Source organism: Prunus dulcis, chromosome 6, assembly GCF_902201215.1.
Source record: "Prunus dulcis chromosome 6, ALMONDv2, whole genome shotgun sequence".
Taxonomy (NCBI): Eukaryota; Viridiplantae; Streptophyta; class Magnoliopsida; order Rosales; family Rosaceae; genus Prunus; species Prunus dulcis.
The window spans coordinates 3,123,430-3,145,783 of record NC_047655.1 but is presented as its reverse complement, the minus strand read 5'-3'; the positions used below and the strand labels follow the sequence as shown (position 1 = coordinate 3,145,783).

General features: G+C 38.2%; 4 protein-coding genes across 6 annotated transcripts; 3 read left to right on the top strand and 1 right to left on the bottom strand.

Annotated features, from left to right (window-relative positions):
• Window positions 1-916: 916 nt before the first annotated feature.
• LOC117632102 (nardilysin-like) lies at window positions 917-9,608 on the bottom strand. Of its 2 annotated transcripts, XM_034365500.1 has the most exons (19): window positions 9,156-9,608; window positions 8,578-8,653; window positions 8,439-8,485; window positions 7,723-7,835; window positions 7,074-7,147; window positions 6,853-6,948; window positions 6,633-6,752; window positions 5,849-6,082; window positions 5,335-5,483; window positions 4,905-5,061; window positions 4,641-4,793; window positions 4,004-4,383; window positions 3,256-3,405; window positions 2,952-3,134; window positions 2,427-2,630; window positions 2,224-2,330; window positions 1,939-2,092; window positions 1,549-1,670; window positions 917-1,382 (listed from the first exon to the last, which is right to left on the bottom strand). In XM_034365500.1, exons 1-19 carry the CDS (start codon window positions 9,504-9,506, stop codon window positions 1,139-1,141), a joined length of 3,114 nt encoding a protein of 1,037 aa, XP_034221391.1. In that variant the 5' UTR covers window positions 9,507-9,608; the 3' UTR covers window positions 917-1,138. The 2 variants fall into 2 exon arrangements, with proteins under 2 accessions (XP_034221391.1, XP_034221392.1); XM_034365501.1 differs by lacking the exons at window positions 8,578-8,653; window positions 9,156-9,608 and having other exon boundaries at window positions 7,723-7,827.
• A 1,029-nt stretch (window positions 9,609-10,637) lies between these two features.
• Window positions 10,638-14,609, top strand: LOC117632569. 2 transcript variants are annotated; one of them, XM_034366095.1, is made up of 6 exons: window positions 10,638-11,865; window positions 12,001-12,265; window positions 12,604-13,415; window positions 13,544-13,728; window positions 14,080-14,146; window positions 14,263-14,609. In XM_034366095.1, exons 1-6 carry the CDS (start codon window positions 10,825-10,827, stop codon window positions 14,299-14,301), a joined length of 2,409 nt encoding a protein of 802 aa, XP_034221986.1. In that variant the 5' UTR covers window positions 10,638-10,824; the 3' UTR covers window positions 14,302-14,609. The 2 variants fall into 2 exon arrangements, with proteins under 2 accessions (XP_034221986.1, XP_034221985.1); XM_034366094.1 differs by having other exon boundaries at window positions 10,638-12,265.
• A 975-nt stretch (window positions 14,610-15,584) lies between these two features.
• On the top strand, window positions 15,585-17,868 carry LOC117632117 (non-specific lipid-transfer protein 1-like). Its single transcript, XM_034365523.1, has 2 exons — window positions 15,585-17,591; window positions 17,697-17,868. Exons 1-2 carry the CDS (start codon window positions 17,239-17,241, stop codon window positions 17,704-17,706), a joined length of 363 nt encoding a protein of 120 aa, XP_034221414.1. The 5' UTR covers window positions 15,585-17,238; the 3' UTR covers window positions 17,707-17,868.
• Window positions 17,869-21,130: 3,262 nt separating this feature from the next.
• On the top strand, window positions 21,131-21,843 carry LOC117632488 (non-specific lipid-transfer protein 1-like). Its single transcript, XM_034365980.1, has 2 exons — window positions 21,131-21,519; window positions 21,616-21,843. The coding sequence occupies exons 1-2, from the start codon at window positions 21,167-21,169 to the stop codon at window positions 21,623-21,625; spliced, it is 363 nt and encodes a 120-aa protein (XP_034221871.1). The 5' UTR covers window positions 21,131-21,166; the 3' UTR covers window positions 21,626-21,843.
• Window positions 21,844-22,354: the final 511 nt, after the last annotated feature.

Below are 22,354 nucleotides of genomic sequence, written 5' to 3'. Positions count from 1 at the left end.
GCTCAAAATTTAAGGAAAATTTCTCACTGTGTAGATGGAAAACAATCTATATAATAATCATTCAGAAGGAAAGCAATGCAGTGAGGCCATTCTCGAGCTCAATTAGTCTGTATAATCGTGTATCATTCAGAGGCGTTATTACGATATCGTCCAACGAAGAGAAAGTGCAACGGGCCATCTGGTTAAATCTCTCTCTCTCTCTCTCTCATTGGAGTAATTCAACGCAATCCCATGCAATGTATTTCACTGCAATCCCATGCAATGCAATGTAATTGGAAGAGAATATTGCAGGCAGGACTAGCAATCTTTCATGCAGATTGCACATAGTTTTTCAGGATTCTCCAAACTTTGGTTTGATGAACTTTTTCCCGTCATCTTCTCAAATAAACTATTTTTAGGTGCTTCTATTCAATTCAGTCCAACAAAATCTGAAGTTACCATTTTACCCATTCAGACAAAAACTTTGCTTTTCAAATTGCCAGGAGCTTCCCAATACCATCACTGGCAACGGCTCTCGAGAGCCGCTTTCCCGACACCGACACCTCCTTCCCGGACCCCTACCCTAGAACTAACTCCCTCTCTCTCTCTTGCCCTTTTTGTTTCTCTCTTTCCCATCAGAACGGCGTGCTGAAGAGAGAGAGTTCCAGAGGAGGGAGGGTGGGGGGTGGCTGTCGAGCTGAGTGGCGCTGTTGTAACGTGGTGTATTTTTTTCTTGGTTTTTGTAATAAGGGGCAAAATGGAACTTCAATTCCTTTTTATTTTGAGTTCTTTTTTCAGTTATAATGCTTGAGCTTCTTATGTTAGTTACATGTTTTGAGGGGGAAGGGCAATGATTCAAACCCAACATTCTGGGAGTGACTTGTTGGTATGCTTTGAGGGGTCCAGGATTTACCAGAGGCCAGAAGAACCAGGGTAATGATTCTTACCACAAAATTCACTTTATTAATAATTTATTAATATTGAAATGAATGTAATTGTACATGAATGCATGTATAATCCCAATATAATGGTAAATATTCTTGATTTTCATTTTCCTCTTCCAGGTGGTCATATTGACCTGCATACAGCCCGGTCAAAACTGAGGCCTTCGTTTCTAACGGTTCAATTTTTATCAAGTAATCAAAGCTGGTCCATATTTTCAACAAATGCTAGGATAGAACCTCGATGACATCTTAAAGGTAGCAGGGTCTTCAATGACTTGCACAGACTCCAATCGTGCTTCTGCCTCTTTCCGGTCAGTGTTGCAACCCCAAACGCGAATCGCAAGCCTACGACACTTCGGAGATGATTGTTGTAAGTACATTTTGTACCAGTTGATAACATCCTCCTTGTCAATGCTTCCGAGTTCTTCGGCTTCCCTTTTTGACAAGTCAAATATATACCTGTAGATCAAACAATTAGTAGAGTTAAAATGAGCACCAAGTCAAAAGTATTAGAAATCCCAATGAACCAATATACAGAAAGAAGAAACCCATTCAAATAACAGAATTGTCTTTAAATGTAGTATTTGGAATTGTAATCTGGACCAACCACAGAGGACAACAGCACCTTTTATCAATAATCTGATTCCAATATCTATTGGTTTCATATGTGAGGGATGGATCTTTCTCCAATAGCTTAGCCATTAGCCCACTTCTATAATTCTCAAATGAATCACCATCAAGCCCTTCCTGCAAATGCCAATATATTCTCAATAATTATGTAACTTAAATCACGAACAGAAGTAGAAATAATGCAATGATATCAGATCCGAGAGAAGTTTTCCACAAACTAGAATTGCTTTATACATCTAACAATACGGAACCTCAAATTGCAAGATCCCATATGCAAGTCATCTTGGTCACAATAATTATAAAGCTTATGTAATTTTATAAAATAAAAATTGTGGCGAAGACCATAAACTAGCAGCAGCATTTAGAAAGAACCTTGACTGCTTACCAACAATTCTTCCAGACCATTTATAAAGTTGTCAACTCTCCCTTGTAAGTAGATTGGGTTGTACTCAGACGACTGAACACAGAAACAAAAGCCAAAAACACGGTATGTTACCCGTGGGCTACACTCAACAACATATCCAAGCTGCTCCTTCGTCCTATTTCCAGAAATAGACAGAAAATTATATGAATATCTGTTCAAATATATATAATCTCGCCCCAAATAAAATTTATTATCAGTTTCATATTCTTTAGTGTAAGTAATAGTTTAAACCACAAATAAAATCACCTTAGCTGATTGAAAAGTGGTTCCTCTACAATTTCATCAAAAAGATCTATCAATGCTTTCAATCTGGTGGACTCAATGCCCACTTCCTGCTCAATTTGAAAATACAGCTGCAGTAACCAAGGGAAGAATATCAACATATAAGACAGAAGAAATTACATCTTCATTTATGGAAAACCAAACAAAATTAATCCATTTCGAGTTACCTCAATCACAGAGTTCGTATCCGACTTATTCTTCACACTGGCATCTCTAGTCAGGTTAGCACCAGGGGGAAGACAAATAACATGTTCTTTATGCCTCAATTCGATAGGAAGTGGTTGGATGGAAAAATTCATTTTAAATATATTTGACAGGCTAATTGCTTCTTCTTCGAACAAATTGCCATGGCAAAGGCCCTCGATGTATAGCTGTACATAATGAGGAGAAGGTAAGCTGTAAGTGAATGGCTGAAGTAAACTAATTCTAAAAACGACATAGAAAAACATTTTTGAAGGAAAGTCCAAAATTAACTATTTGATTCACATTTGCCAGGGAGACTCCAATTCTTTCACTATATCATACCACTCTCCACTTATCAAGTTATACATGAAAGTGGAAGAATAGGAGGTGAAGCCTGAACAGCATGGTTTTTTCTGGAAAAAAGACCTGGCCGGAGGATGATGTTGAGTTTGACGAATTGACTACAGTAACCTATAACAAATATCCATCATGACAAGTGTGTAGTATACCTGGGAACAAAGCTCGGGAATAAATGACTTCAAATCAGATATAGACAATTCCTTTAAAACATGCAACTTCTCCTCTACATCATAGAAACTCTGACACAGCACTTGCAGCCTCAAGTATGATGAGTGACTCAAAGGCTTCATATTGGTGTTCTTCAATGTTCGTTTCATATCTTCTTTAACAACCTGTTAAAGTATCACTTAGAAATGGACAAGCCAGAAACCAGCAAGGTATTCCATCTATACACAAATCAAACTTAAACCATACATAGAATGGAGTGATGGGAATTAAAGGCAACACAAATACCTTAAAACGATCATCTGTTGGCAAGAAACTTTTGGCTGTTGCCAAAACTTTGGACAAGAGAGCTGGAAGCTTATTATTGAAACCATAGACCTTAAGCTCCAGTTTGTCACTCAACAAAGATACAGAAGTTTCCAGCTTGGCAACACTGGCCTGCGCACACAGAAAAAAAGTTCCTCGAGTGTATACATTTAAAAGCATCTTTGCTAGGAAAGACAAGGTGATTAGTCACTGTGAACAAGATGACCTATTTAATGAAAACAGCATCAACTAAATAAACACACCATTAGAAAACAGGCCTTGGTCTCTTTAGTGCTAAAACTGAGGTAAGCAAGACGGGGACATTGGCAACCATATACAATTTTACAACTGAATTACTAAATATTAAGGAGATTAAAATGGGGAAAATTTGTTAAGAAAATTAAAACTTTTGAAGAGTGAAGATTGAAAGGAAGCAGCCTTGTCTTAAAAGATTTGGATAAGAAAACACATTTGTGGCTTCTGATTACGTAATGGAAAGTTAACAGAAAAATATTTTGTTTGGACAATTACGTACAACGATTTTCTATTCTATACTCTAAGCCACTGTAACAACCAAGTCCCTCTACTGAACAAACTTGGACAGACTGCAGAGAGATTCAAAACTGAACTAAATGCAAGTACTGTTCTCCTAAAACATATTTAAGTACAAAAGAGTCTCAGACATACAAACTGAAGCGCAAATAATTAGTTATAAGGACAAGACAGGAACCTGATATACAATCTCATTCAGCTCATCTTTAAGAAGGAGAATATATAATTCAGTCAAAACACAACTCTTCAAATTGGCATATCCACTCTTCAGATTGATGCGGAAGTATGTATTTGCCCGCGGAAGTTTAAAGGTGTTATCAAGCTTGTACCAGAACTTAATTAATGGTTCATCAATTATACACCTTGGAGAAGATATATTGGCAGGATCAAGACACGAGTTATCAGAACGGATGGAAAAATCACAAGGAATAAACTCGTTCTTTGAGGGGAGATGCAATGAGACATCAATTTCTGGAGGATCCTTCCACAAATCCATTAAAGATGGGGATATATCTTCCTCAGTATAATGTGAGCCAAACCAAGGCTCGCACTGGAAATCTGAAACAGTTAAAGAGAGTAGAGCTTAAGTCAAAATTCTCACATATAAAATGGACAAAGATGAATCATGGTTACGTTACATTCGTACTCATAAATAATGAGTATATGATGGATAGCACTAAAAAAAACCTGCTAGATACTTCCTATAATTTTTCAATATTAAAATGAGATTAAGAACAACAATATAATAAGATGCAGTAGATACTTCCTCTTTTTTCTGCTTTTTTTCTTTGCATAAAAGCGCATATAAGATTTACCTTCTGACTTAATTGATGACTTTGATACCACATCAACTCTCATGTTTTGTGGTGTGAAGAAACCAAGAACATATTTTATCAGTTCATCATCCCAAATCTTGTACACATAGTCCCCATAAATAACATTTTCTGCTGGATAAAGTAGTAAATTTTCTGCAACAGAGAACATTTCACAATAGTAAACAAGACATGAATATGGGGATAATTTCAGTCAGGTAAAAAGTGACCAAGGAAAGATGTGAATTTTTGCTAACAAAAGAAAACCTGCAAGTTCTGCAGCATAATCATCCTGGGGCTGCTCCTCCGCAAATCTAAATTCCATGTTCCCTATATCCTGGAGTTCCCTAAATATCCATTCTTGTGGAGACACTTTACGCAGTAACTTAATGTATTGATAGACAAAGCCAATTATTTCGAAAATCTGCAAGAGAAGGATCACATACAGAAAATGAGAAGTAATAAAGATAAAACAAACTGATGCTTTCCAGTAACTACACAAGTAGAAATATAAAATATTAAGGTGAGAATCTATGAAATCATACGTTTTCCCAAATTCCCTAGGATAGCAAACCAAAACTAGGCTAGGTTTGCAAGATGATAAAAAATATATATATATAAACTCAGATATGGGATGGGATAGTTAAAGTTATCTTATACCAAAATATTCTCTAAAAATATGAAAGAGAGATGCTACCTTTTCCAATCCAGAGTCAGTGAGGTGTATGGACATGCGGAAGACATAGGCCACAGAAGATCGGTGCATCCCTTCATCCCCAACACCAGCAGACAGAGATGTTGCCCACCCTCTAGATTTGAGGTAAAAATGCAAACTTCCCCGGCCCTCTAGAAAAACCATGACTTAGTGCTCAGAATTTAAGGTCAAGTTATCACTGTGCAGCTGGCTAAACCCATAGTGAAACGTAATAAATAATGTGCAATGTAGACATGGAAAATCAACAAAATCTAATGCAAGAAAATTAAGGACAGAGACCATTCGAAGGGTAAAAATAATAAGCATTCACAAGAAACAAAACTGGATCTTACTATAAAAGTTTCCAGAGACCTCTACTTTAAGGAGTTATAACTGCTGTTTTCCCCCAAAAAAAGTAAACTAACAATTCAAGACCTAACTTCTGTATTATACATTTTTTGTACTCTGCAGAGGAACAATACTTAAAATATATTTAGCAAATAATGAATCATTTTACCGTGTCCAAGAAGATGAGCTAAATAATCTTCTGGTTTCTTCAAATAGTCTTGATGAAGACAAGGAAATGTCCATGTTAAGTTGAGTATATGAACATCTTTAACAGCCTCTAGCCTATAAAGTTTTCCAGCTTTCCAGATAGGACCTTCCGCCTTGAACTCCAGATTTACTTGGGGACCTTTTTTGACATTACCATACAATTCCACGACCCAATCCTCAAGTACATCAAGAGATTCTGCAGCAAATAGAACTATTACAATTAATATCACTTAGATTTCATAAATCAGCAGCATAACTGATTCTACTTGGTTTGTTAATTGTATGCATAATTTTTGGGTACATTAATCAAACTAAAAGCTATCAACAATGGCACCACCGCACCACTGTATAGCTAACAGCACCAATAATTCCATCTCCATTGCTACAATAGTTCTTCTACCAATAGAAATTGCCAAAACATTGCTAACACCAATAGAACATCACAAATGACAAAACTCTAACATGTAATTGTGCATGCTGATATCAACCTCTACCAATTCAAAGAATCCAACAGAACCATCCACAAAACAGAAATCCCATATAGATAAGTAATTACTTCAAAAAGCTACAATTTGATTGATATCAACTAAGTAAAATTGAACCTCTTTCATTACTTCCATTCAAACACCTATGTGGCAATACAAAGAATGATATTTGTCAATCAACATTCAACCCTCGATAAACGGTGGTATAAACAAAACAAAATGAAAATCAATAAGGGATGAAAAGGAAAGGGAAAATTTCACCTCCACCAATGAGAACTAGCTTCATTAGTCCACCATGGTAATAATCTCTGTACAATTTTAGTATTTGTTCACGCAAGTTGATCCCTTTTTCCATTGCATCAACCAAGCTCTTCTTATTTCCTTTCATGCATACATAAAATAAAATGTAATTCCATACAAATTAATCAATTTTTTTTCTTTCTAAAGGAGGAGAGTGAGAGAAGATTGGTTCAAGTTTTACCCCAAGAGAACCTATTAAATGGGTGACCAGGTGTTGATGTATGGCATTGGAGTTGTTCAAGGCGGCAAGAATCATTCTGCAAGGCCTGGTTAAACTCTGCATTCCATTTATTTCAACAATACAAAATACCATTCAGCAATAAGAACTTGTAAGCAAAAAGCTGGGAAAGCTTTTAAAAGGAGAAACAGAAACTAATAAACTCGGTTAAGACTTGCAAGCACCTGAATCTACAGCCTGTACCTCTCGCTCCATGGCTTCATTTTTCACTAAGGGTGAAACAAAGAACTGAGAAAATCTGATAAAATAAAGGGCCGAAATGAATATAAACCAAGTTGCCGAAACAGAAATTTAAAATGAATTTAGAACTTGAGAATTTCAGACAAAGCGCCACATACATGCTACTAGCTAAATATATTGCAAAAGGAATATATGGAGCACAGAACATATTACCATGTATATTAATTTGAAAGGATTTGTATACATTTGATTATAATTCAATGAAAAGATTATGGCGAGCCAGATGCCAAGGAACCAAAAGGAACACATTGTTGGATCTTAAAGATCCAAAAGGGAAACCTCAATCCCATTCCAACATTTTTTTGATATGGTTAGTGTACCAATAAGTAATAATTCTTATCATATATGGACCACATACATATAAAAATAACTAAACGAAAAGGTAATTTAATGTTTTAAACCACAGTTCCTATAGCGATACCACATTTTGAAACATTCATATGACAACAATAGATCTTTTCAACTGCAGGCAGCATCAATAAAAACTACAGGCTCACTTCATAGACCAAAGAAGTATTCAATACCAAGAACTTCAACTATTGATAGTCAAAACATGTAGAGCTCAGACTTTACCTTCTCAACGCACCCTTAAGAAACTCCCGTTTCACTTCAAAATGGTAGCAGGTATGCTCTGCTTCTGTGTATGCATTTGATGACCCTCCATGCTTGGACAAATAACTATCATACTAGCAAAGAGAAGAGTCAAAAACAAGTGGCCACAAAGATAGCATACATTCTTCCCACTTAAGTGGAAGTTTACAAAAATGTCTAAACAAGTAAAAGAAATTAATTTTAAATGTCATTTTACTATGAGCCCAAAAAAAAAAAAAGATGAAAACTACTACACACAATTACTATGATAAAGCTGACATTTGCTTTATCCAAAATGCCATCCATTCCCATCAAGTTTAGGTTGAAGAAAAATGTAAACAAAGATAGTTCACAAGTGACACAACCATACACTCAGTTGGTTGTCCCACACAGCCTGACAGATATGCAAGCAGGTGGGAAGCAAAAGAACTAACAAGTCCTCCCACTCATACATACGTAGAACAAGCAGGCTGATGCTGTTGCAAAACGATGGGTAAATATAATTCTTGAGATGCCATGTCGTAATCTATAGTATGGAAAAATTCATGCGGCTTTACTATTGCCATGTACATACTCTCAGTCTCTTAGTAAACCTCGTTTATCATAAATAATACAAAGGATCATGTGCATCTCCAGATGATAAAAACCAATTGAACTAGCACCAAAAATTGGAAAAGAACACTCATATACAAACAGACCTCATTTTCATCTGGAAACTCTGTACTCCCCATGAAGAGCATATGTTCTGCAAAACATTCAGCATGTTATTTAGTAATCCCTGGACATCAACATTCAGTACATCTCTTGATGACCCATTTGTGCATGTGTAACACAAACCTAGAAAATGAGCAAGCCCCTGTGCCTCGAACGGGTCAGAGAAGCTGCCTATGCCTACGCACATTGCTGCTGCTGCCTGCAAAGACGATCAAATGTTGTTATTTATCCAATTAAATCAAATTCTTGTAACTGCGCTGGGTAAACATTATATCATTAAGTAGATTAGAGATCAGTGTCATTCTCAGAAATTATACTTGGAAATAGAATTACCAAAAACAACGCAAAGGTTCCACTTGGAATTAGGACTATGGAAGCTCGGCAACTCATCCTTTTGTGTGAAAAAATTGTTTGAAAATGTGAACTATTTGATAACTATTAGATTGCAGAAAAAGAAGGATGGTGGAATCTTAAAGCAGTAACCAAGTAAAAGTTCAAATCTTGGACAACCATGCAGTGATCTTGAAGTTCCAGTTATTTGGTATCAGTCATGCAAACAAAAAAGTCATATTGCTTTCCTATTTATAAGCAATTTTCATCAATGTTTTGCGGATTATATAAACTGGGTTTTGAACATAAATATATTTATAAATCAATGCGAGATGGACAATGCATATTTTCAATGTAAATCATAGACCAACCTTCTTAGTCTGAGAAGCACCACCCTTTCCCTTCTTTTTCAGTTCACCATTTCCGCCCTCTCCTTCTTCATCTTCTTCATCTTCTTCATCGTCCTCTTCATCATCATCCTCTCCTTCACTATCTTCCCCTTCCGCTCCATCCTCGTCATCATCCTCATCCTCATCTTCCTCCTCTTCAGCTTCGCTGTGTTCAAGGAACTTGGAGTGTTCAGGCGGCCCTTCTGGGTAAATCTCAGGATCGTGAACAAGCAATGCAGAGAGGCCATTCTCGAGCTTGATTAATCTGTATAATCGTCTATCATTCGGAGACTTGATTACGATATCGTCCGAAGAAAAAGTGCAACCAGCCATGAGATATACAGAGAGAGAAGAGAGAGACAGAGTACAGAGTCGGCTATGTAGCTAAAAGAGCTGTCCCAGTTCTACTTCTATGGCTCTTTCTCTCTCTACTCAGACTGGGGGTCTTGCAACTCGAACAACTTGTTGGAGCACAATATATAGGCAGGACATTCTGGGAATTTAATCCTTTCTTGTGGGTGCTTTAAGGGATTTTAAATTGTTCGTTTGGCCCGCTTTAACCTAGGGATGTATTTTCCCCCAATCCCTTCTATTCCCGCGGGTCCACTTTTCAGAGAGCCGCATCGCATCCTAGTTTAAAGTTTATTCGGATTCCGAAGGGTTGGTTGGACACAAGAAAAACCTGCATATCACCGGATAGTACTGTTTTATATTTTCAATGAATTACGTTCTATTACGCATGATAAAATTTTCACATGGAAAAATGTGATTGGATGGAAATATCGTATATTTTTCTAGTTAATTAAAATTTTTAATTTGTGTTTATAGGATTATATAATTATAAAATTTAATCGAAAATGTTATTGAGGCCACGAATTCTCACTAAATTCTCGTTAGGACATCCTCATTCTCGTTCTGTTGCTGTGCCATGACCACATGATTACAATTCCAATTGCAATTTTGGTGGGTTTAACTTTCAAGCCTAAACTTGTTGCAACCAAGCCATTAATTAATCTATATCGAAAATGTGAATCATGACATCCACAATGATAAGTTAAAACAAGAACAAGTGAAGATTGCGTTAACTTCTATCATTTAAAAAAATAAAAACACGCTTTAACAATACAAGAAACTCTCATTTATTCATTAATTGAATCTCAACCTAACAACTTAAAGTTCAATTTCTTCGAAAAATAAAGGCAAAAAATAAATCATGTTTGAATAGGTTTACTAACTCTGAATTTATAATACAAATTGATAACCTAGTTTTATAAACGATAGTTTCATCCTTTGTTCGACTATCAATTAGAATAATTTTTTACGTCAAATTAAGATTGAATGTATGGTCAAGAAAATATTCTTTAAAGAAGCCTCAAATACGTTTAAAGGCCCAAAATTGAAGCCCAAATTCAAAGACTATAGACAGTAATATTCGTCTACCATCCTCACAAATAGCCCCAAATTCAAAGATTAGAGTGTCGTTTGATGATCATCCCCGGTCCATTAAACCCTAACGTCTTTCTGTTGCTCCCAATTTCGCTTAGAAAACCTAATATCCCAAACAAGCTAAATCAGCGCGCTTCAGAACCTCGAATTTCAATATCGGAAATTCATTTTCTTCTCACGAATTAGGGTTTCGGTTGCCTCATTCATGGACTCAGACGTCGACGTTTCCCGGTGGGTCCTCGAGCTCCTTATCCGAGACCGCGAGAAGGAGTGCATTGCCAAGAGAGTCCTAGCAGTTGCGCCATTCTCGGACCAAGACTATCGCTTGAAGAAGACCGTGCTCCTCCGAACCATCGAGTGCGATGTTTACGACGCTTTGGTCAGCGAAACGATGCTAGAAACGCTTGAAATGATCGAGGATTTGGATCTTACCCAAGGTATTGCGACCACGGACTCCATGAAAGCCGCGTACTTTGCCGTGGCCACTGAGTGTACGGTCAAGTTCTTGGTGGGCCTCATGGGAAAGCCGAGCGGGAAGTACTTGGAGGCTGTTGATCGGATTTGGAGAGGGAGGGTTGGGTCTTTGGAGCGGTCAGAGACGAGCCAGCTGATATCTGCCGAGTTGAGGCAGAGAATGGACGAGGTCGAGGCGGGGGTTTGGGATTTGAGAGTGTCGAAGAAGTTGTCAAGGATGAACACGAGGAACGATGCGCTGAGATTGGTTGCGGTATATGTGAAGGAAGCTTTGGCGTTAATGGGACCTCCGTTTATTACTTGGGCTGTAAGATTGAATGTGCCCAAGGAAGTTGCCGACTTGGAGGGTGATCAGATTGCAGTGGCGAAAGAGGCTAATGTGGGTGGTGGGCCTGAAGCGGAGGCGCAAACAAAGAATGGGGCAAATGTGGGTGATAGGTCTGAATTGGAGGCACAAACGGAGAATGGGGCTAATGCCGGTGATGGGTCTGAACTGGAGGCTCAAATGGCGAATGCGGCTGATGTTGGGGGTGAGTCTGAATTGGAGGCTCAAATGGAGAATGGGGCTAATGTTGGCGGTGAGTCTGAATTGGAAGCTCAAATGGAGAATGGGGGTAATGTGCAAATGGCTAGTGGAACTAATGCGGTTGATGGGTCTGAATTGGAGAAGGAAGTGGTTAATGAGACTAATGCAGGGGATGGGTCTCAGTTGGAGTTGCAAACTACAAATGGGACTAATGCGGCTGGTGAATCTGTACTGGAGGTGCAAATGGTGAGTGGGGCTAATGTGGGTGATGGGTCTGAATTGGAGGCGCACACTGTTAATGCGACTAATGTGGGTAGTGAGTCTGAATTGGAGGCACAACTAGTGAATGGGACTAATTTGGGTGATGGGTGTGAATTGCAGGCGCAAAGGGTGAATGAGGCTAATGGGAGTTGTGGGTTTGAATCGGGTCCACAACCGATGACTGGGGTCCAATTGCGGGAAGTCGGGGCAAGGCGCATGCCACCTACTATGAGCCGGGATTTGGTTTTGAATGAAATGGATTCTGGATTCACGAACAGAGAGGTGCTCAGGTTCGGTGATGATCAGGTTCATGCCACAGGCGTGGGTTTGCCTAGTACGAATAGGGAACTGGTTCTCAGTTTAGATCCAACCACGAAAGATAAAGGTACGTTTTTTTGTTAGCAGAGATAGAGGTAAAGTGACATTACTTTATGTGCATGGAGGCTGAGAGGTTGCTCTGTATTGTTTTATCTGGGTTTTTAAGCACCTTGATCATCTTAAGTATTGCTGAGTTTTAGTCCTTATTTCCAAGCTGGCTGCTATCTGTTGTTCTTTACCTGTTTCGGGGTTGTTTTACCAAATATACAGCCTTTTCTCTCTTATGCCAAGCTCTCAACCCCCTGTAACTGAAGATTTAAATGTATTATCCTGCTTAATATAGTTATTGCAGGGTTTGTGTTTCAAATGATTACATTTCGCTTTCTTCCTCTTTATTTCTTGTAGAAATTCAGAGGAGTACGGGACTTAGATACAAGCACCTTGCTCATAGGCGCACTAGAGGACCGGTTAGGATTCGGGACGCTGAAGATATGGGCACAGACTTATCAAATAGCAAATATGATTCCCTGTCTACCCCTGAAGTTAGCAATGCACAAGAAGCACTTAGATCCAGTATTTTGGAGCTACAAGCAGTAGTGACAGATCCACTTCCAGATGCTTTACGAGTGGCTGAAACCATAAGATTGGATTTGGCAATGAAATCTGTGAATGCAGGGGCAGAAAATCTCTCTGTTGAGAAGGGTGCTGGACCTGTTCAATCTCATAATGATAATCTTGGAAATATGTCTGTTCCCCAATCTAGTGGAAAAGAAAAGGATGTACCAACTCCTCCTGTCAACCAGGGAAAAGGAACTGAGTCTGTTCAAACAGATGATGCCAATCTTGGAAATCCGTCTTCCAGCAATAAGAATAATGCTCCTCGACCAATGACAGATCCACTTCCGGATGCTTTACGAGTGGCTGAAACCATAAGATTGGATTTGGCCAAGAAATCTGTGAATGTAGGGGCAGAAAATCTCTCTGTCGAGATAGGTGCTGGACCTGTTCAATCTCATAATGATAATCTTGGAAATGTGTCCGTTCCCCAATCTAGTGGAAAAGAAAAGGATGTACCAAATCCTCCAGTCAACCAGGGAAAAGGAACTGAGTCTGTTCAAACTGATGATGTCAATCTTGGAAATCCGTCTTCCAGCAATAAAAATAATGCCCCTCGACCTAGCTTGATGGAACGTAATACTACTGCTCATACTTACGAGGTATTTATGTTCGTGTCCTTTTTGTGCTATTATAATAGCCTAAATTTGTGTGCATACTATTGTCCATAGGCCTGCAATTTGGTGGTTCTGGTTGCTTATAATTTGTATTTCATGTTGAGTTTTTGCAGTGGGATGACTCAATAGATACGTCACAAGGAGCAATGAAAGATCCAGGCAGGCTTTACTTACCTAGCCCAAAGAGGAATGCTGTTTCTCCATTGAAGAAGTATGAGAATAAGAGATTTACTAAGAGAAGAAAAGCTAAGAGATGGAGCTTATTGGAAGAAGACACCTTAAGGACTGGTGTACAGAAGTATGTTGCCCCCTTTCTCTAGCTGTTGCCTCTAAAATGGGTCTTTTTATTTCCCTTTTTTTTTTCTAAAATAATAAGAATAATTTATTGGGTTGGGTTTAGATGGTCATTGGGTAGGTATTATTGGTAATAGGTTTGTTTGTATTTCCAATCTCTTTCAAACTTACTACCAATCTCTTTCAAACTTACTACTATGGTTACCTATTATGACTAATAATATGAAGATAATTATATGATCCCATACCTTACTTACTAGCTGTCCTGCTTCTATTGACTGAATACATAGTATCTAATATTAGTGAGTAGTATGTATTATTTCGAGTCTCATTATTGTGATCCTTTTTAATGAAGGTATGGCGCAGGAAACTGGAAATTTATTTTGAATAGCTACCGTGAGATATTTGAAGAGAGAACTGAGGTACGTGAGTTTTGTAATTTTCCAATGGCTCTTAACTTTGCACATAAATTTATTTCTACAAACAATACACCATCAATGTGTATTATGTCTAAGACTTTTGAGGTTACTATGTCCAGGTTGATTTGAAGGACAAATGGAGAAATATGACACGGTAGAGGCACGTGTGAATAGTTTTCTACTCGCGTGTATTTTGGTCATCTGGTACCTCATTAGAGCTGTATGTATTTTGCATGCTTTGTACAACTATAGGGATGTTGATGAGAGATGTTTTTTTGGTGTTGCGCCCTTATCAACGTACAGTAGTTGGATGTTTCAGTATATACCTGTATAAATTTTCCCATGAATGATGGATTTACACATGGCCAATTTAGACAAAATGGCCTAAATTGAAGCATGATGAAATGGTACTAACTGTTTATACCCTACACAATATTTTACAATGAACAGACGGCTTAGGCTAATATATTGCAAGTGTATATTACTTTGGTGGAATTTTTATGTCGTTAGTTATAAATCTGTTCAAACACTCACCACTCACCTGCCATTCTGTCATCCATCTCAACCCTGCCTCATAAATTTCTTTAGCCCTAGTCTTTCCTTCCATCACATCTTTTCTTCCTCACAAAAATGATGGAACCCAAAGGCAAAGGAAGGCAAGGACAGCTGCAACCCTTTGAGATGAGGAAAAGTGAGTGAAATTTATTATTCATAATACTATTCATTATTATTGTTTGGGCTATATGGTGGGAAAGAAATCAACGGATTTTTGAAGATGCGAAGTGGGCGGACGTGGGAAAAGGAAAAGTACTGGGCAACGCTATGGGCTTTGTTTATCCTATTTTTAGGATTACATCCTTTTCAAACATTTTGCTTGAGTGGAAGGCTGCAGTGTTAGGATTGGTTTCCACTCATAGTTGTAGATCTCTGTATTAGTTTTTCTGTTTCTTTCTGTTATTGGTGGATTACTTGCCCACTTTTCTGTACCGTTTTTTTATGAAATAAAATTTCTCTTTTTAAAAAAAACAGAGAAAAAGATTTGCAATCCTTAAATTGCTTTCTTATCTATGCATGTATATATATGCCTTCCTTGTTTATGCGAACAACTTGCTATAGGTAGCCCTGATTGTTACTTCATTAAAACTGGGATGATCTTTCAGTGTGGTAAGACTTAAGCTGCTTAGCATCTTGGTGTTCTGTGACTGAGATGGTGAGGAATAACTTGCATCTAGTTTCTATGTATAGAGTTGCTTCTGATTTCAATATATGCAAGTGGCGGTTGAAGATATTTTTTTCAACCATGTTGCCAGGAAAACATAATATTTGAGTTCTAGGTCTTTTTACTTGATATATTGTTGCGCAAGGGCCTCGTTATTCAATTATTTAGAAGTTCTATAACTGTCTTCCCCAATAGGTTTAATAAATTTCTTGCTACAGATGAACTTTATAAGCCGATGTACTTCTTGCTGATGTTGGTCCAAGCCATTCGTTTGGTTCCCACAGCCACTGGTGGTATTCCTGAGGTAATAGTAGGTTGATTTCTGGCTGCCCTGTGGTTCATTCAGAACTTGCTTTGTGAGAGGAGGCTTAGCATCTAGTTCACTTCTTTTTTATTCGCGATGTCGATGTGGTGAGATGGGCATAACACCTTACAGATAAAAATGCATTAGAACCCAATGAAATCGTAATAAGGCTGACATGGTCGATTTTTCTGCCCAGAATATACCAGTCTTTTTCCATCAGAAAAGTCAGAAGAGTAGGAAGGAAAGAACCAAGGAAAATAAGTAACTTAAGGGGTAGAGCCAGCTCAGCTCATTTGCCAAATCCATAGAACAAAGCAGTCAAATCCGAAAAGTTGACAATACTGTACTGCAATTGGAGCCTTGCATTGTTGAAGCCAGGAATCTTGTTGGAACTGGAGACGTATGTAATTAGCGAAATGCCAACAAAACCAAGCTCGAATATGTATAATTCACAATGGGCTCGAGACAAGTGGAGGTTGAAAGAGTAATTCAGTAACAATAATGATTAGCTGCATATGCTGATACGAAAGGGCCTTGCATCTGGTTCTATAGTGATTATCAACTAATCTTTTCACTGCAGTTAAGAGAGAACCAAGAGGAAGAGATATGGAAGCTTCGTTGTGTGGAAAAAATTCTTCTCTCGTCCTTGGCTTGCATGTCTATAACAATGTTCACATCCACAACAAGGCTCACTTGCTCAGGCCCCTTTGAATTTTTCTGCCCAGATTTTTCCGTGGGCCATATAACAATGGTTTATTGTGTGGAAAAAATTCGTCTCTCTTGTCCTTGGCTTGCATGTCTATAACAATGTTCACATCCACAACAAGGCTCACTTGCTCAGGCCCCTTTGAATTTTTCTGCCCAGATTTTTCCGTGGGCCAGATAACAATGGTTCATTGTGTGTAAAAAATTCATCTCTCTTGTCCTTGGCTTGCATGTCTATAACAATGTTCACATCCACAACAAGGCTCACTTGCTCAGGCCCCTTTGAAGTTTTCTGCCCAGATTTTTCCGTGGGCCATATAACAATGGTTCATTGTGTGGAAAAAAATTATTCTCTCTTGTCCTTGGCTTGCATGTCTATAACAATGTTCACATCCACAAGAAGGCTCACTTGCTCAGGGCCCTTTGAAGTTTTCTGCCCAGATTTTTCCGTTGGCCATATAACAATGGCTCATTGTGTGGAAAAAATTATTCTCTCTTGTCCTTTGGCTTGCATGTCTATAACAATGTCACATCCATGTTCCCAACTCAAGTTACTCACGGAACCCTTATCACAAGAAGGCTGACTTGCTCAGGCCCCTTTGAATTTATCCGCCCGGATTTTTCCGTGGGCCATTGTTATATGGAAAGTTGAATTTTCTCGCAGCCCTACTATGACCACTGGCCACACACAATTAGACTCCTTTTTTATTGTATGGCCTTCGCCACGTACTTGATGGTTAATTTGCAAAGAGGGAAGGCCAAGATCCGCCGCTGGCTCACAAATCATAATCTTCCTTGCCAGTTGACACTCTATATAAAGGCAATAAACAAGTGTGCTTCTGACCAGATTACTGAAGGATAGCAGCTATGGCCAGGTCTGCAGTCTGTGGGGCGGCATTCATCGTGGTGCTATTATGCGTGCTCATGACTACTCCTTACGTCATTAATGCAGCGGTAACTTGCGGTCAGGTTGTCACCTTACTCACTCCATGCATCCCCTTTGGAGTATTTGGAGGGACTGTGCCACCAGAATGTTGTGCAGGCATAAAAGGGCTACATGATGCACAAAACACCGCAGAGGATCGCAGAACTGCATGCAGTTGCATTCAACAGGGGGCTGCAATGATCCCTGGGATTGACTATGACCGCATTAACACGCTGGGCGATCGATGCGGCTCTCCTTGTCCGTACAAAGTTTACCCCTCTACTAATTGCTCCGAGTAAGCCTTCGATATACACACATACCAATTTTATTTATTTTTTCTGGTTGATCCTGAGTTAGCAATAGCATGCTAACTATATTTATGGGTGTAATTTCTTTGCAGGCTAAGCTGAATCCAGAGAATTAATGCAGTGTCTAAGCGCGGGTATGAGCATGAGAATAAAGCGACTGGTTTATATCATCGAAAGCTAGCTAGAGCTATCTTAAAACACTACGCTTAATGATGTGTTTTTTTTAGTACTTTGAAAGGGAGGGATAGTATTTGTTTATCAATAAATGGTGACATGTTTTACCATTCATCTTAAACAAAATTCAAGTTCTTAAAATGTACATCTATATATCAATGTCAAAGACTCAAAAGTCATGACTGATTGCTTCCAAAATGTCCTCTTTCTTTCTTGAATAAATTTTTCTGTGTCCAGTGCAGTAGCACACAACATAACAGACTTAACAGTGGATCCAAGAACAATCATTGTGCCTCTTTCTCTTGATTTTTTTTTATTTAAAAAAAGGATTGTTTTGTTGTAAAGAAAATGGTGGAGCCCATATAAAGAAAAGAAGGAAATAATTATCAAAAAGCTTAATGATGATGTTGGAGCTTAATAATATTCCCATTGCTTAGCAAAACACACCAAAGGAGAAGAGAGGAAAGAAAGAAATAGAAGAAAGGAAGAGTGTGAAATCCGAGTGTTAGTGAGTTTTATATGAGAGAATTCTGTCAGTGTAAACACTAGAAGAGCAAATATAATTCTACTCCTAATATACAATGGTACTTTTCATACTCTGATTATTTTATTTTTATAACATGTTTGCCTCTTTCCCTCTTGGGCTATATAATAGACAGGTTTCCTTAGTTCATACAAAGTAATCTTTAATCCAAGTGATAATTTATCTTTCCCTTTTATTTTGATGAACTTTCATCAAATACAAAGATGAGTTGGATGACAAAAATTTCCCATCTTCTGTATATCAAAATTGATTTGTTGAAAGTTAAATAAGAATTTTAATTAACATCATAATAGTAAAATAATATAAATTATTTTATTATTTTATATAATAAATATAAATCATAAATAAAAATAATTAGTTTCATAATGTTTTAATTTAGAAGGCGTCTTTTTTCTTTCATTTCTGATATAAATAAGAATTTTGTTGTCTACTTAATTTGAAAAATTAATGGCACTTTTTTGTTTGAAAAAAGGATAAATGCAATGCAAGCACAAGGTTCACCTTTCATTTTAGTATATTTTCTTAGAAAGCGAGCTGACATGGTCGAATTTGCTGGATGTAACTATCAATCTACTAGAAAAGTTTGACAGTAGGGTATCTGTAAATTGGAACCTTGCATTGGTGATGCCGAGAATGTTGGATTTGTTGGCGTGACTTGTGGATATTGACTTACTTTCCTTACACACCAAGAATTCTTATTATAATTATAATTGATTTACTTTAATTCCTGATTTTCTACTGCAAATAGATTTAGGAATTTATTATTTACTTGCCCATTCAGGTTTCGTTGTATTATAAATATGACCTCCTACAAAGGAGAAGAATACACAGAAAATTCCCACAAACAAATATTCTCTCATAGTTTTCATATTTTAGCATGATATCATAGCCTAGTTCGATCTAGGGACCTGTGCTTGTGTTCTTCTTGAAATTTAAGTGCTCTTCTCCCCCCTTGAGAGGGGGGAGGGGGAGTGAAAGGGATATGTTTATTGACCTATCCCAATTACCTTGACATATTTCCATGAAGATGTTGCTTATTTCTTGACTCCGACGACCCCTTCTCTTCAAGGGGAGAGGAGGATTGAAGAGAAGTTGTGTATGAGTGAATTAGATAAAGTTTATATGGAAGAATTTATTGTTGCCATTGTCTCTACTGCCGTGCTCATGGGGTTTCGGTGTTCTGCCTTACCTATTGCCGTGCTCACAGGGTTTCTGTGTTCTGCCTTACCAATTGCTGTGCTCACACAGTTTCTGTGTTCTGCCTTACCTACTGCCGTGCTCACAGGGTTTCTGTGTTCTGCCTTATCTACAGCCGTGCTCACAGGGTTTCTGTGTTTTGCTATGTGCCCTATTTTTTAGGGTTTGCTCTTGTGTTTCCGCTGTGAACTTTGTTTTAGTTTGTCACTTGTTTCACTCGTGGTTGATTAAAAGATCTTCTCTACAATTGGTGCTTCTCAAGTATGGTGTCCTGTGACTCGCTTGTCAAGTTGGGCCTGCGAAATATCTTTGCCCAACTTGAGGGGTAGGGTTGGCGAGTCCTTATTTCATAAGAATTTTGGTTACTTACCAATTATATTTTGTCCTATTGTAATAGATATTATTTTATTTAGTGTTATGGGGGTTGATGATTTTTTCAACCCTCATGGAGGTAGCACCACCAACTCATTCTCTCATTCTCCACCAACCATCGTTGAGTTGAGTGCCCAGATGGCTCCGCTCCACAGATGCAGACTTTGACCCCGAACCCGATCCAGACGACGACTCTGACCCCGACCCCGACTCCGAAGACGACCGACCCCGAACTCCGACGACCTCGACCCGACTCGAAGACGACCCGACCTCGACTCCCCCGGACTTCTCTGATTCAGACCCTAATCCTGATTTCGACTCCGACTCCGGCCTCGACTCAGGCTCAGATTCCTATCCCAATTCCTACTCAACCTGTATCCTATGCATATTTCGCTGCACAGATTATGACTTCTCGACTAACGACCCCGACACATGGACCAGATTGCGCATTTTGTGAAATCCGAGGATCAATTGGCGGATATTTTGACAAAGGCGATTTCCAGTAAAGCATTCCACAATTCACTAGATCAGTTGGGCATTGGCGACATCTATGCACCAACGTGAGGGGGAGTGTTGGCGTGACTTGTGGATATTGACTTACTTTCCTTACACACCAAGAATTCCTATTATAATTGTAATTGATTTACTTTAATTCCTGATTTTCTACTGCAAATAGATTTAGGAATTTATTATTTACTTGCCCATTCAGATTTCGTTGTATTATAAATATGACCTCCTACAAGGAGACGAATACACAGAAAATTCCCACAAACAAATATTCTCTCATAGTTTTCATATTTTAGCAGGATTTAACTAGCAAATGTCAACAAAAACCAAGTTTGAATATGTATAATTCTCTTCAACTAGGCCCCAGCCAAGTAATAAGATTGATTAGACCTCATGAAAGTTAAGCCCTTGGTTCTGGTGTTTATGGTGATCATCATTCATCAACTGATCTTCCTCTCTTTTGGCAGCATTTCTCCAAACAAAAATGTGTCCCTCACGGAACTCATCCACAAGAAGGCTCAAGACCCTTTGAATTTTCCTTGTGACATTGATACACGAATAAAATTTGAATTTTCTAGCAGCAGCCCCATGACGTAACGGTAACAGATAAATCTAAAAACCCTGTTCTGTTCTCTATCTCTAGCCACCCTTGTCGCATATACTTGATATGCTTAAAATTACTCTATATAAACCCCATAAATAAACAGGGGTTTTTCTGCACAAACCCAAAAGCAAAAAAAATAAAAGTTCACTGAGAAAATAGCAGCTATGGCAAAGTTACTGTGTGGAGTTGCATTGCTGCCACTACTTATATGCATATTGGTGACTGCTCCTTGTGTCACAAATGCAACCATAACTTGTGGTGAGGTTACAGCTTTGCTCACTCCATGCATACCCTTTGGAGTTTTTGGAGGCACAGTGCCACCAGATTGTTGCAAAGGAATCAAAGGGCTCAATGCTGCACAGAACGCCACTGCGGAGGATCGAAGAATTGCATGCAGTTGCATTCAAGAAGGGGCTGCTATGATCCCTGGGATTAATTATGACCGAATTAACACTCTTGGTGATGTTTGTGGCTCTCCCTGTCCTTACAAAGTTTACCCTTCTACTGATTGCTCTAAGTAAGCCTTCTACAATAAGTTTAATTGCTTATATTATGTATTGAAAATTAGATTAATTACTAATTAAATGCATGGATGTTTTTAATTTGTTTTCAGGGTAAACTGAATCTGTTGAAGCCGTGAGAGCTTGAAGGCGCTGTACTTTAGTGTTTGAGTAGGAGAGTAAGAATAAAAGCTTCTGGGAAAGCTGTCAGTTGTTGTTTAAGCACACAATGCTTTTGTGGTACTTTGGGGGGTTCATATATAGTTTGTATTGTATGGATCACGGGTAATCCAAATTATGATCTACTTTGAGAGATTAATAAAACGCTCCCCTTTTATATATACCACACTGATATTGAAGTCCACATAATTACGAATTATGTTCAGATCACGAATTGCGATTAAAGAATGAGTTTAGCATTTCTAACCAATTAGTTCTTGATCTTTTGAGAGAGATTCAAGTTTGAATTCTCTTGCCTAATCGATTAAAGAAAAATGCATTTATATACGTGTACATTAGTTTGAGTTAGGATTTCCCATGAATATCCATAATCAATAAGGTGAAGAGGTGGTTAATAACAGTATTAGGTATAAGTTAATGGTAGAAATTTTAATTTATCGGAATTCAGTGTGGTTAACGAATTAGGCTCTCTCCCATATCTACATATCTAGAACAAACTAAAATGGATCAAATTGCCCAACGTACTAACATAACCAAACTACTTTTAAAGATGGCCCAACTGATATTGGGTATCAGTTAGATTCTACTGATCCGGCCTTTCACAACTGACATGGGAAAATAAAGTGCTTGCTAAACAACACACTTTCCACATGAATGGTTTATGCTTTAGAA

Coding starts and splice junctions, on each gene's coding strand:
- LOC117632102 (XM_034365500.1), bottom strand. CDS start 9,506: ATGGCTGGTTGCACTTTTTCTTCGGACGATATCGTAATCAAGTCTCCG. Junction 6,949..7,073: donor GGTACAGGCTGTAGATTCAG/GTGCTTGCAAGT, acceptor AATGGAATGCAG/AGTTTAACCAGGCCTTGCAG. Junction 3,406..4,003: donor TGAATGAGATTGTATATCAG/GTTCCTGTCTTG, acceptor CTGTGTGCGCAG/GCCAGTGTTGCCAAGCTGGA.
- LOC117632569 (XM_034366094.1), top strand. CDS start 10,825: ATGGACTCAGACGTCGACGTTTCCCGGTGGGTCCTCGAGCTCCTTATC. Junction 12,266..12,603: donor TCCAACCACGAAAGATAAAG/GTACGTTTTTTT, acceptor TATTTCTTGTAG/AAATTCAGAGGAGTACGGGA. Junction 13,729..14,079: donor TTAAGGACTGGTGTACAGAA/GTATGTTGCCCC, acceptor TTTTTAATGAAG/GTATGGCGCAGGAAACTGGA.
- LOC117632117 (XM_034365523.1), top strand. CDS start 17,239: ATGGCCAGGTCTGCAGTCTGTGGGGCGGCATTCATCGTGGTGCTATTA.
- LOC117632488 (XM_034365980.1), top strand. CDS start 21,167: ATGGCAAAGTTACTGTGTGGAGTTGCATTGCTGCCACTACTTATATGC.